This window comes from Grampus griseus, assembly GCF_964374135.1.
Source record: "Grampus griseus genome assembly, chromosome: 7".
Classification (NCBI taxonomy): Eukaryota; Metazoa; Chordata; class Mammalia; order Artiodactyla; family Delphinidae; genus Grampus; species Grampus griseus.
In genome coordinates, this window is record NC_139001.1 from 20,928,160 (window position 1) to 20,950,549 (window position 22,390).

At 48.7% G+C, this 22,390-nt stretch overlaps 1 protein-coding gene across 4 annotated transcripts in view; it reads right to left on the minus strand.

The window, feature by feature from the left end:
- Positions 1 to 22,016, minus strand: part of SMARCAL1 (SNF2 related chromatin remodeling annealing helicase 1) — a 52,983-nt gene extending 30,967 nt beyond the window's left edge. The window contains exons 1-11 of one of the 4 annotated variants that reach the window (XM_082658575.1): positions 21,837 to 22,016; positions 20,689 to 20,725; positions 19,426 to 20,294; positions 18,792 to 18,842; positions 15,416 to 15,661; positions 13,021 to 13,071; positions 9,124 to 9,192; positions 8,293 to 8,479; positions 4,588 to 4,738; positions 2,585 to 2,743; positions 820 to 885 (exon numbers count right to left, since the gene is read on the minus strand). In XM_082658575.1, coding sequence (XP_082514701.1) covers positions 820 to 885; positions 2,585 to 2,743; positions 4,588 to 4,738; positions 8,293 to 8,479; positions 9,124 to 9,192; positions 13,021 to 13,071; positions 15,416 to 15,661; positions 18,792 to 18,842; positions 19,426 to 20,236 — 1,791 coding nt within the window. In that variant the 5' untranslated portion in view covers positions 20,237 to 20,294; positions 20,689 to 20,725; positions 21,837 to 22,016. Of the gene's footprint in view, positions 1 to 819; positions 886 to 2,584; positions 2,744 to 4,587; positions 4,739 to 8,292; positions 8,480 to 9,123; positions 9,193 to 13,020; positions 13,072 to 15,415; positions 15,662 to 18,791; positions 18,843 to 19,425; positions 20,295 to 20,688; positions 20,726 to 21,752 lie in introns of all 4 variants that reach the window. The other 3 variants (XM_082658573.1, XM_082658574.1, XM_082658576.1) reach the window with 3 other exon arrangements.
- Positions 22,017 to 22,390: the final 374 nt, after the last annotated feature.

Below are 22,390 nucleotides of genomic sequence, written 5' to 3' on the forward strand. Positions count from 1 at the left end.
AGGAAAAAGCTCACCCCAAATAGATGGAAGGAAAGTTGGGGGCCTTCCCTCTGTTGGGGATGGAGGGGCTGGGACACAAAATATAGACACTGCAGTGTGTACCACACAAAGCACAGAGCTTATACTGCAGGTCAGAATACAATGCCTTTGGATAAAGATTCAAAGCTGTGCTGGACACACACACACAGACACACACACACCCACACCTCTTCTGCTCTGAAACCAGGACTCAGGCAGCCAAAGGGTCAGCATATGTTAGACCACCCCAGAAAAGGGTGTGGACGGCTGACCTTCCTGCTAACACAACAGCCTTGGGGCAGCCCCAGAAAAGGCTATCATCTTATCTATAAAGCAGGCCTCCGCGCTTTGTGGCGCGTCTTGCTGATGCCCACGGCCTGGTTCTGAGTGTGCACCATGAGAGCTTTGCCTCGCAAGCCACGTGGAAGACAGGCAGCTCCTCCTGGGCTGTTTAGAGGACCCGCTGCTGGAGGCTGTCCCTCTGCCTTGTCCAGGGGGAGCCCGAGGACAGTCCAGAGTGAGTTCCCACCTGGCCTGTGTCCTTCAACAGGTCTTCATCTTTGAGAGACAGACGACTGCACTGACCACTAGTTCCTCAGCAGGATGTTAGGAAGAAAAACGAATCTGGTACCAAAGTCCTAAGTAGAGATGCCCTGAGTTAATGCTAAGTCACATCCACGGCCTGCAGCCCTGGACTTGCGGCCCCTGCTCCCCTTGGACACCAGTCCAGCCCGAGCAAAATACAGCAGATCTCAGTGCCGAGTGGGCTCAGGCACGGAGCCCGTCCTCAGCAGCTCTCACCTTGAGGAGGGGCACAGCTGCACGACAGCGGGCAGTCTTAATGTTTTTGAGGAAGTGAGATTCATCCTGAAAAGAAACAGTCACGTAAGTGAACAAGGCCAAATCCTGAGCAGACGGAGAGAGAGCCCACGTCAAGCTTGACCCTGGTACAGCGTCACACTGAGGCTGCCTCTCTTAGTGCTTTCTCCTTCAAGGAGACGGCTGGGGGCCTGGGCAAGGACCAGGCTCTGGGGCATCTTCTCTATGACATTGTGAGCAAGTCGCTTCATCTCTCAGGGACAGTTTTCCACTTGCAAAGTGGGGCTGGCGACTCCCCTGCCCTGCCCACCTCGCACGCGGCACGGGACAAACTCCTGAAAGGTGCTCTGCTGGCTTGTAAGATTGCACCACCCCCCTGCACAGCACTAACGCCGTGTGCTGAAGACTCAAGGCTCTGCGGCCCAGCCCACGCCTTCTCCCCCGCTTTCCCTGAGCTCCCACAGGCTCTGGCTACCGCGTCTCCGAAGGCCCTGGAACGGACTGTAACGATCTGCGTGTGTGTCGGTCTGTCTTACTGGACTGCGGCTCCCCGGAGACCAGGGGCTGACCGCTCCCTCCACACCCGCGGCACACAGCCCTGGGCAGGGCACAGAGCTGCCTGCGACCTCTGGCTAGCTGAGCCAATGGACGAAGGCGCCTCCCTCGCAGTCAGCCCGCTGCCGGGAAACCCGAGGCAGAGTCCCCACTGCAGTCTTGTTGACGTGAGTAACTCAGAGGTCCTCAAAGAGTTTTCTAAAAGCCCTTTCTTTAGCTCCTTCTAGATGAGATGTGCACTAGACAAGATGCGCAGCAAGATCTGGGAGGCCACTGTAGGTAGAGAATCCTATTTTTAGAGGAGGAAAACACCACTGGCTTTTTCAAGTCACGCGTTTGAATAAAAAACCTTTCGTGTTACCCGGAGGCACTGGGTTTCCCTGTTCTGCCAAGAGGAAAAGCGAGGATAAGCTTCCCCTGGAAACCATCCACCGCAGGCTTCGCCCCGGGACGTCTGTCACCTGGACTAGGGGTGGTAGCTGGCTGGACGGGAGTGGGGATGCGAGAGACTCACACGTTTTCAGGGCTGTGTTTGTGAGCCATGTAGACACACTGGGTACTGACAGAGGAGGCCGGAAGCCAGCATCTCTAGACTTTCCTTCTGGAGTACGAAAGGAGTTAGAAGAAGGAAAGCGGCAGCTAAAAGATGTACCATCACATCTGGGAGCAGGACTCTAAACTCTAAAGCCTCCTTTAAAAAAAAAAAACAACTAGGGTAAAAAGTGCTTTTCTTTGGTAGGAAGGGAGTGTCCTTATATCATCTGGAAGAAAATCTATTAACTGTTTGAACTGCACGTCTGAGTCACGCCGACAGGAGGGCACCAGATGGCGGCACAGGTCCATGCTGTCCAGGCTGTAGCTCCCAGAGCCCCGGGCTGTCGGGGGTTCACGTGCTCGCCTCCAACGTGACCCCCCGTGGGGAGAGGTGGGCTAGAAAGCCCCAGAACAGACCTAGTAAACCACAATTTTTCAAAAAGCGCCCGCCCCTGCCCCAGAAGATCCTAACATGTAGCCAGGGTCGAGAAGCGCTATTTGAGAGAAATGAAAGATCACTTCCCTACAAAACAAAGTCAGTGATTTCTACTCTCCTAGACACCTAGTGGGGCCCCATGAGATTACAGATATGGACGCTCTTTCGAGCAGAAAGCTTCCCCAGAGATAAAGTACTTAAGCACCCTGCCAAGTCACTTACAATGATGACAACTCTAAAAGGGGGTTTTAGCTGCTTCTCTAACTTGCTCAGAAGATCGAAACTGACAATGTTGACCAAGCCAGCTGTCAGGCGGTCCTTCCCAGTCACCACGACGTTGATGTGGTCTGGGCTCAGAGACGGCAGCCACTGACGAAAGGCCTGGGGGTGACAGGAGAGAACAAAACCCAAGTGGTGATTCAGCCTGGCAGGTGCCAGCTGTGGCCCTGCTAACCCACCCACCGCCTCTCTCCACGCGGACCAACGTTAACGCCCGCTGAAGACAAACTCGGTCTCTTCCCCTTCCCGCCCTCCTGCATTCAGCATAACCTTGTCCCCACGAACAACCGTCGCCTCCCTGTTCCTCCCACCCACCCACACCCCTTCACTTTCCACTAACGGGACACTTCTCTCCTCGGTAAGCAAGCCCTTGTGAGCAGTCGCTTTGGGGTGTCTGTGGATTCCACTTCTGTGACCTCTAGCAAGATGACAAGTTTCTGTGAGGAAAGAATGCAACTCTTTTAAAGAGGAATTTTATAAAGGAATTTTTAGCAGAGCCTGGTACACCAAAGGCACTGACGATGATGAAAATGTTCAGTGCTTTCTACAAAGGCACCTCCTTTCCCCAGAAATCTTGCCATCTCTAGCCAAAGCCAGTACCTGGAGCCAGTGGACAGCCACCAGGTCCCTCTGTCATTGGCCAGGGGTCTGGGTGCTCCCAGTGAGCCTGGGCTGACACCATTCTGATTCCGGGAGCGCGAGGCCAGGCTCTGTCCTGCTTATAAGCCACTGACCATCTATTCTTGCCTAGAATTTCCGAGGGTGCTGTGGGAATCTAACGTGTGTTGAACTGTTAGTTCCTAGAGGCTCTGGCACAGTTCAGATCACGAGCACAAGAAGTGAGTGAGGTACTGTTTCGATATGCACTTTTTTTTTTTTTTTTTTTTTGCTGTACGCGGGCCTCTCTCTGTTGTGGCCTCTCCCGTTGCGGAGCACAGGCTCCGGTCGTGCAGGCTCAGCGGCCATGGCTCACGGGCCCAGCCGCTCCGCGGCATGTGGGATCTTCCCGGACCGGGGCACGAACCCGTGTCCCCTGCATCGGCAGGCGGACTCTCAACCACTGCGCCACCAGGGAAGCCCCGATATGCACTTTTTTTAAGTTTTGCTTTCTCCTGGGTTGGAAGGGCATGTCTGGGCGTCAGGCCCCGTGGCTGCAGGCACAGCTGCCTCTTCCCCAGGAGCAGCTCACGGGGGCTTAGTAACAGCCTCGGCATGAGGAAGCCGACAGCCACCTCGAGCAGCACGAAGCTGGGAAAAGCTACGGACGATGAACCACGTCTTCCATCCTCACCACGTTTGCTTACGTAGAGTTTCATTCATTTCATGGGACCACTCTGATCCCCGGATTTATGGGAGACAAAGCTCACAGCTGAGTGATAATACAATGGTCATGTCAGGTTTTTCTGCCATAAAGGTGCCCGGTAGACTGTGAACATCCTGCCCACACCACCCGCTACCGGTGTGGGCCCTGAGCCCAACGACAGGAGGCGCGACCTCAAGGCCCTGGAACGTTCCTCGCTAGCAGCAAGCACGGTGCTTAACCTCTTGGAGAGGCAGTTTTCTCATCTGTCAGTGGGGTTAATATCTTGTGTCTGCTGAACACAGCTGTTTAAGGATTAAGGGAAATAAAGGAAGTAAAACTATTTTGAAACTTAAGTGGGGTAGAGGTGAAAGGTGTTCTTTGCAGGGGCACCGGAGGTGCTCAGGAAGCGTCTACTGACAGACGGAAGCAAGTCTGAGCTTGGTAAGGCCTTGCCCTTCCTCCCTAAAGGCCTAGCCTGATTCTAACTCAGAAACCCAGGAGCCTGGCCTCAGCAGGCTCCCTTCCTCCTCCAGCTGAGACAGATCTTTCAAGCTCCCCAGGTCCTGTCCCCAAACTGTCATTTGATGACTCTGACACTGAGGAAAGGCTTCCTCGTTAAACTCACGGCACCAGGAGAGCTGACCTGCTCCCAGGTGAAGCGCACAGAGGACGGTACCACCACCAGGAGCGGCCACTCCTTCCGGTAATAGGCGGCTATGCAGATGGCTTGGATGGTCTTCCCCAGGCCCATGTCATCAGCAAGCAGCAGGCGGCCTCTTTTCGCTATGGCAAAACTGAAAGCAGACACGGTCAGGACAGAGCACGGCGCGCTTCCCAGGGCGTCGGTTAACCCGCCATCGAGCCGCCGCGTGAAGCCACATGGCTGCTCGGTGTGGGCTACCGGCTTGCAAGAGACCTGCTCCGCCGAGAGGGAAGCCAGGGGCCAAACGCGGGGCAGAGTAATAATAATCAAGGAAAGACTACAAACAGGGACAACGTGAAATGTAGTTGAAGGGGAGGGAGAAGCTCTAGAAGACAATTAGGTCGTGGAAGCCGAGGGAGGGAGTTTCCAGTAAGAGAAGTCACCCTCTGCCCAGCGCAGGCGAGGCCCAGGGGATATAAAGGAAGAGTGTGGGAAACAGTCCCTAACGAGGGGCTGGGAGGGGCACGCTTATCACATGAGGGATCTGCCGGGAAGGGAAGAAGGAAGAGACGGTGGGGTGGAAAAATGGCTTTCTCAAGATCAGAGAGGACTCTGTACCCATAAAGCTGGCAAAGACAGAAAACGTTGGAGAAAAGGAGGATGGCCCGAGAGAAGGATGGAGCAAGAGTGTTTGTCTAAGAGCAGCACCGACCTCAGCCACGTGTCTCATTACCTAGCAGCCTCCAGGGTCCCCAAGCCCTCCAGGGCAGCAGCCCTTGCTTACAGTTTGTGAATAAAGCATGGAATTATTATTCTACTCCTTCGGAGCCCGACTGGCCTGGGTTGGAATCCCAATTCCACCACCTGGGAGCCGTGTGCCTTTACGCAAGTTATCTGACCTCCTCGTGCCTCCGCTGTAACGTGGAATAACGACGAGGCCTACCCCAGAGAGTGTTACGGGGGCTCGTGATGTTTAAAGCACTTAAAACAGCGCTTGGTGCCGTCGTAAGTGCTGGGGAAGTGCTTCCCTTATAACAATTATTCCCCCAAAGGAGAAAAATAACCAAGACACAAACAGTGATGGTGACTTGCTCGACTGGCATATGAATCAGAGAAAAGCTAAAAGGGTCCCCAGTGCCAGATGCCTGGCCTGCTGCAAACGCCACTCCTCTTTCATCGGAATTCCCGAAGAACTGATCATTGGCTCAGGAACCTGATGATAAGCCAGTCGACTAGCTCTTCTCCTTTCCTTCTCACCCAGAAAAGACAGAGAACGGCCCCTCTTCTGACCAGCAGCGGCTATGGCCCACAAGAATTCCGGGCTGCACACGGCCTTTCTGAATTGCCTGGAAACGGCGTTTCCGCCCTTCAGAAGCCAGTGCCCAACGAAGGTGGGAAAGTGAGCAGCGGGTCTGCGGGGGGCGTGAACCCAGGACACCCAGGCTCAGCAGACAACGAGTGTCCTGTCGTGGTCCTGGCACTTCTCTGTCCTCCCAGCTGCCACACGGCCCACCCGGTGAGAGGTGGTGTCCCCTCCCCTCCCCCTTGGCTGTGGCCACCAGACTCCTGCAATGGGGGCGGAGGGAGCCCACCCTCCCCTTGTCCTGCCGACCTTGGTGAAATCTTCCGGACCATTTCCGGGATCACCTCAGACAGACGCATGCAGACAGACAAGTTGTAAAAGACCTATTTTTTTACATTACTTTCTGATTTACAAAACTGGTGGTCAGGATCGCCAGGGGCACCTATGCAACAAACCAGGGAGGGCCTTTCGTTTCAGCCTCCGAGGCGTCGCAACCATTTACAATGTTTGCATGGCTTCATCCACCTGGTCATTCCCAAAGCAGAACAGACGCTTGAATTTCATAGCCTTTCCTTTTACTCTGCCTCAAGGTAGTCCAACTAAGGAACAAAGTGATCACAACTGAGAACAAAGATGTCGCCTGGATAATAGAGAGACAATCGCACAGCTGAGTGCCGTAGTTTGGTTTTACACAAAAAACGCTGCACTCATCATCAGAAGATGGAATTTCAGCCCCAATTCCACTTTTGGAAACTGAGCAGCGTTAGACAGAGGACTGTCCTCCTTGGTCTCAACTCACTCCTCTATTAAAAGGAACCGTTTAGATATTAGAGCAGGCTGATGTCTAAGAGATTTTGCTCCGTACATTTAACTGAGTTTCCAGTTGTAGTACTTATGTAAAAAACAAAACAAAAACATGGAATTGACAGCCCTTCCCTTAATACCAAACTCCTCCACTTCAGGGAATGAAAGTTAAAATCTGGAATTAATGCAGTTTTGAAGAAAGGCTGCAAGTACCATTAGCAGTTTCAGAGCCATGGAGAAAAAGATAGAAACAGCTGGCTGTGCTCTGGCTCTGATGTACATACCCTGGGGTGCCTCGCACCCACCACCTCTCAGCGTGCACCGCATGTGCCCAGGGATCTCCAGGGGAGCCATGAAGAACCTGGATTCTGAAGATGGGGGCTGCCCAGGAGCTGGGGGTGGGCAACCTCTCTCAGCATTAATGAAGGAGACGGAGGAAGAAAGATGAAAGGGAAAACCCACCTTGAGCCTGGGTAAAACAAGGCCCAAAGGACATCCCAACAGATGAAAGAAACGGCAAAGTGCGTTATCTAAGAGAGGTGGCAGCTGGAAGGCAAAGGAAGAAAAGGGTGTGGGCAGAGCTGGGACCGTGGGGATGCAGTGAGGTCCCACTGTGCCCAAACTGTACCCGGAGAACAAAATCCTACAGAGACAGCAGCCAAGCTTTAACCAAACCACCACAAGTGGGCTGCACGCGGGCAGGCTGCCTTTGTGGGCCATGTCCATTGACAGTGTAGGTCCTTCCTTTGCATGGGGCTCTATCTCCAACCACACGACCTGACATCAGATCTAGCTCTTATTATTTCTACATGGAGCCTCTGCCCTCTCCTCCACCTCCCATCTTTCTACTTGGGGCAAACCTGTCATTTTGTTTCTCCTAAGAAACTGCAGAAAAAGGGACAGGTCAGGACACGGGCTTATCTTTTTTTCTTTCCGTCAATATAGTAAGAGCACTTTCCTTTGGAAAACCACCACCTTACACTCTCAGTCCAAGTAATTGGGGTGAGGCAGCCCCTACCCTTTCGCTCCAGGGATGGGCCTGTCACCTGGTCTTACCAGTAAGACCTCCGAGCCCCCCAGGACATAGGGACTGACCAGTTCAAGCGTCAGCACCAAATTTCAGATATTCGGTGTGGGACCCACTAGAAAAGAGTTGCTTCCGCTGGGCTGCAGACCGATGGGTGCAAAACGGAAGCCCCTGGCTGCCCCCGCTGCCACACTTGAGGAGCACCTGGCTGAGAACAAAGCAAACTAAGAAGAAAGCAGAGCTGAGAGGGGTACAGAGTCCTGATGAGCTCTTTAGAGACCCTGGGCTTTCTATTACATGCAATGAGAAATCTCTTTTCTTACACTACTTTGAGTTGGGTTTCTGTACACTTGCAATACAGAGTCCTAATTAACTTACGGAATTTGAAATCAGTGGGTACAATCAGGCTTTGGTGACAGTGCACCTGGGCTGTTTAATGCTAATACCCAGATGCCTCTAGACGGCTGCGAAAGACGAGCATCGTGCAAGAGGGAGCATCTGAAGCCAGTCCGTGGTGAGCGATATAAATCTGAGCAGGAGAGAGCAAGAGGAAGACAGATGAAGAACCTACTTGACTCCAGCTCTCTGAAAGGGCAGCAGGCTCGACACCAGCTTGGAATCCACTTTGGACAGGTCTGCCTCGGGGATGTCTGCCACGGGACACAGAGACGTCTTCTGGAGCTGAGCGGCGAAAGCCAGGGTGAGGGTCTTGGGCAGAGGATCCAGCTGAACTTGTGGAAGGCAGCGCACCCTTTCCACTAGAAAGGAGAACAGAGGTGTGTGAAGTGGAGTGTTAATGTCCAAGATTTCTGGGGGAAAAAGAAGGGGCTTTGAGATACAAAGTTCAATGGCTGGAATTCTGCTGCATGCCATCTTCTCCGAAAAGTAACTGGAGAGAAAACTGGGTGCAGACAGATGCATGGCAGAGAACCAGTTTTCCCTCTCTATTCCTAGTGTCTGCAAACAAGAGGGCACTCAGTAATGCGAAATTGATCTTCACTACACTACACAAACACCGGAAAGAACTAAAGTGTTCTTGCGACCTACCTATTTTTAACCTCAAGTCATTTAAAAAATTATCTTAGTATTCCCATTCAATAAATAAGGACCCATATTCTTCAAAAATCAGCCCAGGAAAAGCAAGGCCTAAAATGAATAAATCTTGTCTTGTTTCCATTCTCCTTATGTTTTATTTTGGTTTCAGTGTTTGAGAAGATGGAGAACTTTAAGCTATATGCTGTCACCAGGCAAGGAAGCACCGTGGTCTATGCAGAGAAGCCGTTAGGTATTTCCAAGAAAGATCAGTAGGACAGTAGTGCTATTTACAAACAACAACAAAGGGCAGAGTCCAAACAAAGGCCACCAACTGACAACAATGCACATGGCCCTGCACACTTCTGACCTTTTCCATAAGAGAATAAGCAGCTCCTCTTGAGAGAGGTGAGTTTTACAGGTATCGGCAAGCTAAGGCCTGTGGGAAAAACAGTCTATTACCTGTTCTGGTAAATAAAGTTTCACTGGAACACAGTGGTGCCTATTAGTTTATGGACTGTCGTTTACTGCTTTCATGCCGTAACGGTGGACCTGAGTCGCTGGGACAGAGACCGCATGGCCCACGAAGCCTAAAATGTTTACTATCTGGCCCTTTACAAAAAAAGTTTACCGACCCCCGCTAAGCTTAGAGTCTAAACTATTACTAAGGGTGACCATGACTCTCTTTCAATTAAAGCTTATATTTAGGGGTCTTTACTTTCCGTCCATGTGTGCTGGTTCCAGACCCCAATATAATGGATGGGGAAATCTCTTCCAGTCAGAGTCTTTAACCCAGGTGGGAAAAATAAACGAACTTGGACCGACATGGAAATAAAAGAAAATCAATTTCACTGATTTTTCTCTTTGAAGGAATTTAGCTTCACCTGATTTTAAAATTAAGAGGAAAAAAAAAAGCCCTTTATTCAATAGAGAAACAGAAAAAGAAGAAAAAACCCAGAGATATAAATAAAACATAATTCTGGGGGGCGGGGGACGGCAGGAGAAGACAAGTTAAAAATTCAAAAGTTAGAGAAAAGAGGATAGACCTAGAAATCCCTGGTAGTAGAATTATCATTAAACTTCTGATCACAGCCTGCCGTCCTACAGTTGTAGCTTTCAAGATGTTCTTCCCTTTCAACATTTCCTTTGAAAAATCTCACGAGCAGAGTCAGGAGAGTGACCACTGTTTACAGATCCCTGACTGCTCTCTACCTTTTACCTTTTCGGGGCACCCTGAGATAGTCACAGTAACCCACCAAGGGGCTGAGTTCTCCAGGAATCCAGGAGAAGGAATCAAATAGAGAACTTGCGTCTATTTCACTTCTACCCGATACTACTTGAAATTCTAAGGTTGTCAGTTCTCTGCTCCATATGGTCACAAGGTATTCGAAAAGTCTTCTGCCACCGCCGTCAATTGGCAATCGCAAATACTGATGTGAATATGGAGGGCTGAGCCGTCTACCGCCACCTTAAATTGCCTTTTGCCTTTTCAGTATATTTAAATCCATCTCTCTCTTTCCCTAAATATAGGTATCAGTTATTTCTGGAAACAGTTTGCATGAATAGAATCACCATGATAAGAAAGCAGGTAAGGTTGATGGCTTAATATAAAAGAGTGCCCATACTGATGCAGAAATACACTGCGTGCTTCCAAATTAAATCTGAGCGTGCTGATTTCTGCACACTTCAAGAGACTAAGCACTCCACGTGCTTTCAGAACCCATTTTCATTTTAATTCTAGTGATCTTCAGCAATCAAATACCTGATGAAAGCTAAGAAAGGGCTAAGGATCCGGCTGCTGTGAAACACAGTGCTTTGTAAGCATTATGTCCTTTCAGCCACTCAAGAGGAACAAAAACCACTTTCTACTCTGTTTCCTATCGACTACTATCTCCCCAAATCCTCTGCTGCTGGTTCAGTCAACTGAGTGTGTTTCTGAGACAGCCTCTATTCGCTGTCAGCGACTCACTGCTATCCCTTCCCTGTGCTGGAAGACGACAGGAATGTGCAGTCTGGCTTCATGAGTCATAGAGAAGTGTTTCTGTAAAATAGCTCTCTGGCAGAACGCTACCGGGCCACACAACAGAGAGATGTTAACGTTTTCAAATAGCAGCTGACAAGATCATCGAGGGGACGAAGAACACTTCTGGACTGTTGACAGGTGGGGGGGAAACAGAAGGCTTTATGCCAACTTCACTGTGGGCACGAGGAAGCAAGTCACTTAGAAAAGAGGGAAGAGGATCGCTCTGCGACTGGCCTGACCTGGAGACTGTAGTCACCACGTTAGCAGTGAGCACTCCCACACTCAGTTCCCACCGTCATTTCTTAATTAGTTTCATACGCACATGGTCACTAGCTCAGGTCAATCATCTGATTTCACATACGAGACCTAGGGGTGAGGAGAGAGGTGCAAATTCCCCAGGTTTACAATCTGTTAACAGTGGAATTGGAACTAAACTGGGAACTGCAGTGTTCTGCAGCACCTCTTCACCTCGGCTTCTTAGTTCGCAGACCTGGGCTTCTAAGTTTCCTACTGGGTCACATCACAAACTCAAAATTGCAATTTTAGTCAGACTTCATTGTGACCCTAACAAGGCTCCCGACAAGGAAAACAACTGTTTTCCTTCTCTGGGTCCAAATTTTTCCCAATCTATGAAATGGGGAGAATCAGTCTTATATTCTATGAACCCTTGACTCTAGAATTCTTAACTCTACACCCATGGCATTATTAATATCAAAGGCAAAATCTTACGTGGGGCTGTTATGTGCATTTTTCTGGGTGAAGAATCCATTGTTTTCAGCAGAGGTTTCAAGGAATCTATGGCCCTCAAGACTTGGAACCGTTATATAACGCTATGTCAGTTGCAAGTCATGGTTTTTCAACATTACATTCATGTGCTAGTGCTGTAAATATCCTGCTTTTTGTTGCTCCATAAAAGTCAAAGCCTTTATAGCTCACATATTTATATGTCTTTCTGTGGTTGAAAGACAAAGGGGTGAGAGGGACAAACTCACTCCTACCGTTCATCAAAAATTCAGCTTTGGCCAAATAATCTGCTCTAAGTCACGAGTTCCAAATAGCAGACCCAAGGGGTCTCAGGTCAACGTCAGCCATCCCTCCTGCTCCAGCTAGTGGTTGCCGACACTAAATAACTCATCGTATTCAAACTTAGCCTCGAGTTGGCAGCAAGTCTTTCCTCAAGGAATCAAAAGCTCTTCCCTTATATTTACTTTCTGTCAGTAGGGCAAATGTGGATTAAACACCCCATTTTTTACTGAAGGGACACACGGGACCCAGAATATTGAATTACCTACCTGACGCTGCATAGGAAGTCACATAAGGAGGAGACAGAGGGAAGAGACCCTCTTCCTTAAAGCCCTAGCCTGGTGGGCAAGACAGCCAATGATGTGGATCCCCACTCCCAGCCCCACTGAGCTGGAGCATGTCTCTCCTGGCCGAACCCTGGTACCAGAAAGTTCTCAGGGGGTCAGGCAGGAGGAACCTCCATTGTGCCGGCTGCACACCCACTGCAGAATATCGATGGTCTGGAAGATGGGTAACAGACTGGTATTCCAGGACAGGCTGAGCTATGACCACACCCCACCCCCTTTCTCTGCCATACTGGAATTCATTCACTGCCCCACCCAAGCAGAGCAGAGAAGAAAAATGATAAGCCCAAACTGGCTTCCCCTTCTTGTAGTTACATCTGTACACATGGCCCTTCCCTTGGTGAGACTCCAAAGCGCTTATTAAACGCTGATGCACCCTGGCCTTGGCTTCTGCCTCTGGCAGAGCTCAGCCCATGATGAAGCCTGTAACCACTACGGCCCTCCAGCTTTCACAGACCATCTGGTTCTAGAAGTAAGCTGAGAGAGCCTGTTCTTAGAGGGAATCCAAAGTAGCTTCCATCTAAGCTCAGCGATCCTAGCTTGCCTCTGATTCCCCAAATCCACAAACCCTCACTTCTCATACTTCTGTGATGGGTGTGAGGTTTCACAGGCCTCAAGAATTTGACTAGTAGCGCCTCACCCTGATGGAAGATGAGACCCTGCATCTGCTTGGGCTGCCGTAAAGCCGCCGTCCCAGAGCACAGGGACATGGCTGCCCGAGACCAACTTCACCTTTACTAGTCCTGTACACAAGCACGCGAAGTTACCACGGTGGAGGGGAGGAAGGAGCTGCTTCTTTCAAAATACATTAAATTTAAGGCACATAATTAAGGCTTAACAACAGCATGATATAAAGCAAGCAAGGTGGTCAGCTCACTTAGTTTACTGTACTCTTCCAGGAGAAAGTTCCACTTCCTGGTCTTGACATCTGCAATGACAAGAAACAAATAGGCACACGTGACACCCTGCCCTCCTGCAATGTCACCACACCTACTCATTCATTCCCTGCTTTCACAAACCCCCAGGAACCTCGGGTGATGTGGCTGACCCTGTGCTGGGCACTGAGGACACAGAGATCGAGAGCACCAGTAATTGAGACTTTCACAAAATTTGGGGAGGAAAGACAAGCAGACATGAAGATAGCACTGGGCTGTAAGCGTGGTGATAAAGGGAGCAACGGGGACACAGGACTGGGGACGGTCAGAAGCACTCTGAATCTCCAAGGTGGGGATAATATTGTAGCTTGCACTTATTCACTGCTTACCTTAAGCCAGGCACAGTGCCAAGAGACTCACATGCACCATCTCATCAGTTCCTCAATATGCTATAAGCTGGGCACCATTATTAGCTCCATGTTGTACATGGAAAACAAGCTACTTGTGGTCAGTGTGGTCAAACGGTCTATGTTCAAATCCCAGGTCTGCTGCTTCCTGGATGTGTGACTTTGGGCAAGTTATGCAACTTCCCTGTGCCTCAGTTCCACATGTGAAAAAGGAGCATCCTATAGCCGCTGCCTCACAGGGCTCTTGTGAGCATTACATAAAATTTAAATGTAAAATGCTTATGAAAGAGTTTCTGGCAAACAACGCACTCAAAAAAAAGGTAAACAATGATAAATTATTATTATTCTTCCATCTTCTGATTAGTACGGTGTAGCATAAACTACACATAATATTAACTAAGAAGGGTGAGCATCTGGGTACCCAACATTGACTAATTACTTAGGTTTTCCTACCAATCGACCTTCTGAGAAAATCAAGCAAGCTTCAACTCAGTAAGTGCTTTCTGGGCAGCAAAAATGAATTCTTCTCTGTCTGGTCATTGAAGAAGCAAGGCAGTCAGGCAAAAGGCATCATGGATACTTTGAGTCCACTGCAGGAAAGAAGCAAGGTGGCCCAGGTGTAATCTGACAGAAAGACCAAAAGCACACCGACTACTCTTGATGTGGGAACAGTGCAGGAGACCCTTTCTGACAATAGCTTGATCCTGACGACAGTGGCAGGGCAGCAAATGGGAAAGTCTGTGAATAAGTGCTATGGAAAAAAAAAAAAAAAAAAAAAAGTCCAATGATGGTGTTTTTATGTCTAGGGGCCTGGGCAGGGTTGGGTGTGAGTATTTTCCCTGTTCTCATTCCTCCCTAAACAGCAGAGCATGTCAGGAGCGTGATTTCAAAGGCCACAGGTCAGAAGACACAGGTCATCGGTACTTGCCTTTTGAGGGCCACCCCAGGCGGAAGCCGAACACCTGCGGGGCCAGGGGAGGCAATGCTCTCTGGACTGAGGCTGGGCCCTGCACATTGTGCCTAAACCCTACTCACCAGCCTGCTCTCACCAGTCAAAACTCTCTCCATCTAAGGGATAAAAATGCAACAGCCAGCATCACCCGCTCCTGAAGGAACCCCGACCTTGATGAAAGCTCACTGGGCAAGTCATTCCACAGAGGCTTCCTCCATATGCCGCCTGCACGTAATGTCTCAAAGGCAGGAGGTTTTAAAGGTCTGCTTTCTACTTGCCTAGGAAAACTAAAACCATTTCAAGAATGGGAATACAAATCCATAAAAGCCACACTGTTTTGTAAAACAACACGGCCCAAGCTCAGAACGAAACCCAGGTGTTCAGAATTCTTCTGCTCTCTATGCTGATGCGGCAGCTTTTGAAGAACCTCACAAAAAATAAAGCAAAACTGCTTTGCTTTCGCTGGTGGTTTTCAATCCTGGCTGATGATCAGTCTCACCTGAAGATTTTTTAAATGTCAATGCCCAGGCCCCACCTCCAGCCGATTAATTCAGTAGCTCTGGGTGGGAGCCAGGCACCAGCTTTTATTCTGGGCGTGGGGGCCGGCAATCTGATTCACCCACCCCTCCAGGTGGCTCGGAGGCACGCTCAAGTTTGAAAACCACTGGCTTAGTCTCTACCCAGAGGCATTTATTTTTATGGCAAATGCCTATTTTTCAAGCTCTACTAAGGACAAAATAAAACTAAATGGGTTTAAGTGGCTGAAGCAGGAACTGACCTGCTTCTACCAAGAAGACACTGCCCAGGTGACTGGGGAAGAAGTCTTCTCTTTGCGAGGCCTTTAAAGACAGAGCAGGCCCCACTATGTGTTCAACAATCTGGAACAATTTAGGGAGCATCTTTCTACAGGAAGAGGAGAAGGTTAGAAAGGCTCTACCAAGAAAGTTATTTCTGAACATTTAAAGAGAGGAAAACAGCCTAGTCTGAGGTCACAGGCCACTCTGCATCCTGGAAATCAGGCGGAGGCCAACTACTTGCCGTATTTTCTGGAATCCATCTGTTTAAACAGCGCAATCAGGCCTTCGGAATAGCTGATGTCTGCCTCAAAGCGGGCCCGGGAGATGAGTATGCACTGCCCTTTGACAAAGGCAAGGGAGGGAGCTACAGGAAGGCAGGTCTGGGCTGCAACTCTGCTGCTGCTGCTGGTAGAGGGTGACTCCACGTGGCCCTCGGCCCCTTCCAAAGGCTGCAGGGTGACAGCCTGGAGGTGCTGGGCTGCTTTCACTGCCGAAGAAGAAAAGGACAGAGGTGACAACCCGAGCGACTTTTAGGTGGCCCTGGAATGCTAAGGCAGGAACAGGAGGAGGGCAGGCGCAGGGTGAGGAGGAAGTTTGCTGGGCAGGCGGGAGAGAAAAAGCGTAGGCAGATGCGGAAGGTGTGCAGGTGTGCTTTAATTGGGGCTTCAGGTATTTCAGGATTTCCTGAATGTAACTCTTCTATTCCGTAGGTTTCCCAGTTTAAAAAAACTTAGAATTCAGAAATGAACAGGGGGGACAGGGATCTCACCAGGATGAGTAAACTTATCAGATAATTTCTGTGGCCATGTCAGAGAAGCCACCGAAGGAAGTCAACACACCAGAAATCACCCCCTTAACCCTGTTCCCAGGTCACTGCTCTGTCCACCGCTGGGAGGACAAGGAAGGAGACACAGGATCATCAGGCCACAGATGTACAGTGTTGACCCTTATCTTCTCTATTACTGAGGCATTTTATAGATTAATAGATTTGACGACATAGAACTAAACTGTTAAAAAACACAAACTGAAATGAAAGGCAAAACTAGTGAATAAAGATATTTGCAAGAAATATGAACAGAGCTCATACTTCAAAAAAAAATACTAAGACCATATAAGATAAGAAGTTAGGCAACCAATTCAAAAGGGGTAAAATGACTAATAGACATCTGGAGAAACGTGCAACTCCACAAACAATCAGAGTAATAAAAAGCCATTTTTAACTTATCGAACTTGCAGGATTAGAAAAATAGATATCAGATAGGAATAAAACGTTCTGGAAAACAATTTGGCAATATACAGCAGGAGCCCTAAAAAGTGAGCATAATGATTCAACTTCTAGGAATCTATCTCAACTAACACAAGTTGAAAAAACACAAATTTATAGACCAAGGTGTTCCTTACAGCTTTGATACTGGGGAAACAAGGAGCAAATGAATATTAAACAAAAAGAAAATGATTTACCCAGTATATGACACATTCTTTTTTTTTTTTTCCTTGGTTGTACCGTGCAGCATGTGGGATCTTAGTTCCCTGACCAGGGATCCAACCCGTGCCCCCTGCATTGCAAGGCGGAGTCTTAACCACTGGACCACCAGGGAAGTCCCTATCACACATTCTAAAATGGAGAATGTTATATAGCCATTAGTTTGTTTTTTGGAAGAAATTTTGGAAAAGACAAAAGACGCTATTAAGTACGAAATCATTTTTTTGGAGGTCAAAGTGGTTCAATAATGGACACGCACATTTTCATCACCCAGAATTAACTGTTTAACATGCACCATTAAAATAAAAGTGCTTTATGCAGGAACATTAAGTGAAAAAGGCAAGATACAGATTACATTACATATAGAAAACACTGTATATGTTAATGCATAGGAAAAAACGGCTGGAAGGAACAAAACTAAAATGCTGACAGCGGTTAAGTGAGTGGGGACAGACGGGGGTGGGGGAGGATGGCTGGTTTCTCCTCTTTGCACGTTGACATACTTTCCACATGACCTCCAGTGGGTGTGTGGTAGGGTTAAAAAGGCAAAATTCAGAGGAGGACCCAAACAAATAACAGAAAGACTGAAAGTCTTCATATGTTGCATTAATAAAAAGTAACATGTACTAAGATGACACAGCAATCATCAACTATCCGAAAATTAAGAAACAAGGGTTAAGGCACAAATCCACGGTTGTTGGGAGAGTGTTCCGGGTATATCTTGGTAGAGAGCAGACTGAGTATGCAAAACATTGAGAAGGATACATGGGAGCTCAACAACTCCTAATCAGCAAAATCCACCTGAAAGCTATAGACAGAATCTTGTGCCCAATGAACTGTTAAAAAAAATACGTGGAGCATTACCAAAAACAACCATACTGCACAGAAAACCTACATGAATGTGCAAAAGCATTAGTCATCTGAGTCACCATGCATTGTGGTCAGAGGACAGGAGTAAAAAGAGGACAAAACAAACAAAACAGAGACTTTTAAACAGTCTCTGTAGGTTACTTTTGTATACATATATAAAAGTATAAGAAAAGCAAAAAAAAAAAATAAAATTGACATGACATGAAAAAAACTTCGTAACAGTGGAAATCACTGGTTTAACATGAGCAATAACACAACACCAGGTATCAAGACCTACAATGTTAACCAGAGCACTGGCTCTCCTCCCCCCAACACCTAATAAATGGATTAAAATAATGGGAGAAGCGAGCTCCCCCAAACCTAGTGTCAAACATTTCAAAAGGTAGAGGACAAGGAGAGAAACAGGAAGTTCTGCAGGGAGCTGTCCCATTACCCCCAGAAACTGTACTGGTGATGTCAGAGAATTCCACCTCGTGACCCAAATCTGTGGAGGAGTAACCTCGCCATGCATCCTCCACTTTTCCCTTTTTGAACCGGGTGGGGACAGAGAGGGCATAGAAATGGCTGCTGGGAGGGAAGAGTAGAGCGGGAGATGGGGACACTCAGGGCTGACTCTAACAGAGGTGCAGGCTTCAGGCACTAGGACAAGGTGACAAAAACCTTGGTGTAGGACAGTCAACAAAATCTCAGAAGACAGAGTGGTGCACACCCAGGGGCCCTGACCACCACCAGACATGACACAGGCTGGAGCCAGCCTGGGCAACACCCGCTCTCCGCACTCTCGGGTTTGTGTTGTCTGCTGAACTGTTACCGTTCCTGGGAGCAGGGCCGGCACAGCTTCCTGGCATGGCTGGAGCCTGCAGTCCAGTGGGAACATATACTCTGAAGTCAGTGGCTTGGGTTTGAACCCCAGTTGTACAACCGATTGGCTGTGTGACCCTATGTTACTTACAGAGCCTCTCTGGACCCCAGTTTTCCCATCTGTAAAATGGCTGTTATAAGGAATGAAAGAGTTAGCATAGATAAGGGGCTTAGAACAGCCTAGCATGTAGCACATTCTGTAAGTGCTAGCTTTTGTTAATATGACCGGTGCTCTCCTCCCAAGGACCTGCCTCATTAGGCTGGCCATGGGGAGAAGGAAGGAGAGCACTGGGATGGCGTCCCCAAAGCCATCTGAACCACAAGCTAGACTGTATCTGCTACTCGAGGAACTTTTCAATACCAGCGTCCCCCTGCATGAGGGGGTGACCACACGCCTACTTACTCAGGGCACCGTAGTCGGTCATGCTGAAGTTCCACGTCTTGGTGGCAGGATCTGAAATGAAACAGAAGTACCTGGTTTGCCCACAATAAGGTGGATGACTGCTGGTATGAGCTGTACTTGGACATTCAATAAGGGTTTGTTAAATGAATGAATGAATGCTAAGTTCAAAACAGTTGACTGAAAAGCCCCTACTGATGTACAAAATCCCCGTAGAGGACAAACAGCAAATATAAATGAGGATAATGCTTTGGCTCTGCCCTTCTGGGAGAACCAACCTGGGCGTGCCATGTCACCTGGCTGAGCCAGCTCCATCGCCTTTAAAATGCAAATAACACCTACTTCTCACAAAAAACTGTTTTAGGCTTAAGTGCTACACTGCATACAAAGCACCTGGCAGGGGAACTATTCAGCCATTCTCCACGTGGCCATGTGGCAGCCCCCAAGCATGGCAGCTGCTTGAAGGAACGTCTATTATAAAAGGAAATGTGAGCTAAATAAAACAGAAAAGTTTTAACAGCTGGATGGATATAATGTGCCAATGCACTCTCTTCATATTTATGAGAAACTGTTAGATTTAAAGAGACTCTAGAAGTAGGAAAAAACATCTGGAAGAACTAGATGGAAGACTCATTACCGTAACGTCTGCTGGGCAGACTCTTAAACACTGCAATGAGCTCTTCACTGTACCCAATCTTCACCTGGAAACGATCACCGATTTTTATGCATGTTCCCTGCTGGGAGCCTGCTGCTTTGTGGAGTGGGGTCCCTGATTTCTGTTGTAGTCTTTCTTCTGGCCTGGGCATCACACTCCCTGAAACGTTCTGCCCAGAGGTGGAGGGTCTTGCCATCCTGGCCTCTAATTCAGGATCCCTGGGAGGCTGTCCAGAGGAAGAAGCTGTCGTCTCCTGGAAATTCTTTGCTCTGGCCAAAGGCTCATGAGTTGTGTTAACAAAGGGTGTCGATTTGGTCTTGTGCGAAGCCTGAATCTGACCTTGCTCTAACCCATAAACCCAGAGCTGCTCGCTGGAGACCACTGGAGGACTGTTTGCCAAGGGAGGGGAGATCCCAGCGAGAGTCACTTGATTTGGTGGGCGGTGGCTCGGGCAGGCTGTGGGCATCTCTTCTTGCCTCTGCCATGTCCCCTTTGCCTGCTCTGAGGTGCTGAGTTGAAAACTGTGGGAATTTTGAGGTCTCTGATCACCATCAGATGAACTCCTGGGATTCTGTTGCTTGAAAACGACACCATGGCTCCCTGACTTAGAAGGATCCTGGTGGAGGTGTGTGGAAGGGCCCTGCTTGGACTGGGAAGGTTTGGCAGCAATGGAGGAGCCCGAGACTGTGTTCTGATGCTGTCCTGCTAATAATTTCTCAGCTCTACGGGCCAGAGCCTTTTGCCGATTCTCTTCAATTTTTTTCCTCTGCTCCTCTGTAAGAGGCAAGGACATTTTAACAGGGAAATGTTCATGCAGGAATGTCAGTCTTTAATCGGAAACTTGGCAAAAGCTGAGAAGGGAAAAACAATATTGAAATAAACATTAAATGTGTGTATTTGCTTACCTTGATTTTAACAAGCTTTTGTCCCAGGAAATGCACAAGGAGCCAAAGGATATATGAAAGTTTCTTTTATAATCAAACACATACCCACACAGATAGTAGGTAGCATATGCCCAAAACCATGACTCTGACAAAAAGTAAAAAGCAAGGTCGATCAAATCCAAAGCCAAAAAGGTATTGCAACTGCAATATTTTTCTCCCTCTCATCCACCAGCCAACATGAGTTATCAGATCCCAAAAAGTTATACAGTGCAACCTAAATCCATCGGATAATGAGAAGGGCGACATTTCAAACTATAAAGGATAATAGACTAGATTGACATAGACCAAAACAAACACATACCATGGCGTGACACTTGCTAAAACAGCCTCTTTCCAACCTGGAAGAAGGAAAAAAGCATTAGCGTCACATACACTGCACACTAAATCCACCCCTCGAATACCATCGTTTTATCATTCCTGGCAAGTCAATCTGCGGGTGGTAAACCCACCACCATAGAGCAACGAGTGACTGACTCTTCTGGAAAAATAAGGAAAAAAAAAAGTAATACACTCATTGTACAAATTCAGATGCTACATAAAGATGTAAAGAAAAGAGTAAAATTAATGTGTAATCTCAGTATCCATCAATAACCACTGTTCATAGTTTATAGAGTACAGTATAATTCTGATTTTTTTCTATCCATATCCATAGATACAGGTCATGTATAATATTTGGAAGACTGATGATTTATTACAAAATAGGATCATTATATATGTTCTGTTTTGTATCCCTATCCCGACTTATTTTTTCAAATTAATTTACTTAGGTCATTCTTCTATGAGTTGAGCCACTTTTACAATACTCTAGACCCAGGCGCTGGACACCAATTTCTCTGGCTTGATTCGAACTGAAGAGCCGCTACCCAGTGTAACGCCACGCCATGTTTATAATATGACAAGGTTGGGGGGGGGGCCTCTGAGAAGCGCCCGAGGGTAAAACGGTTTCCTTCCTGCTGGGACTCTCTTTGACCAAAACTCCAAACATCGATCCCTAGAGACCTTCCACTTCCTCCAACCACCAGCAGTTAAGAAGGGGTTAGGGAAAGGCATCGTTCCCGAGCTCGGCTGCAGTTCTCAGGCTCCCCGGGTAAAACACTCCTGCCTAACTTTCCAATCAGCGCTCCGCTGCGCCCCCAGACTCTCCAGGTCCAAGGCCAGGTGCGCTGCCTCCACTAGCCAGGGGAGACGACGCCATGGGATGAAGTCCCATTGATCAGCCCCAAACCATAAAGCCATCCCACTACATGGACGCCTCTCTTCATTGTGCTGAGACCTGTGTTCCACCCCATTTTGGGGGCGCGCCTCTCCCTGACCTGGCAGTATGGGAGCGCCACTCCCACCACTATCATCTCCACTTGGATTCACCCTTTCCGTTGGCCCACTCCCCGCTCCAGGGTGGCATCTGGTCTCGTCCGCCACCGCCGCCTTCCTCCCAGTTTACCTTCTCACCCGGTGAGGCCTAGAACGTGAGCCACATTAGCGCCCGACCCCGAAGCCAGGCGCGTCTCCAGGGCCGCCCCGAGCCAGGTTACTCTTCCGGGTGGCCGGTTAGGCCCAGTTATTCGAGCGCTGCCAGTTCAGTTCGCTCGCCTTATTTCAGCAGCCAGGCCTCAGAGATAGTGCTGGTGGTGGTGGTCGCTCCCCGAGGAACTACACTTCCCAGAGGGCAACGCGGCCCCAGTTACGCTTTAAAAACTGAAGGACCTCAGACGGGAGACCCGAGCGGTGCTGCAGGGCCTTCTGGGATTTGTAGTTTGAACTCGGGCCCTGGCGAGAATTAGGAGACGCAACGTCGTGGGCGGGGCTGAAATGGTGCACCCTGGGAATTGTAGTCCTTGAGTCCCTCAAAGGTTTCAGCAAGCTCCGGACCGTGAAAGCCTGGGTTGTTGTTTCCAAAACTGGAGTCACGCTGTCAGGAGTTGTCGGAGGTTTTTGTTTTACTTGCTCTTCCTTATTTTTATTAGCACCCAGGAAGGAAGCAATATGAGCTGTGCAAAATGTAC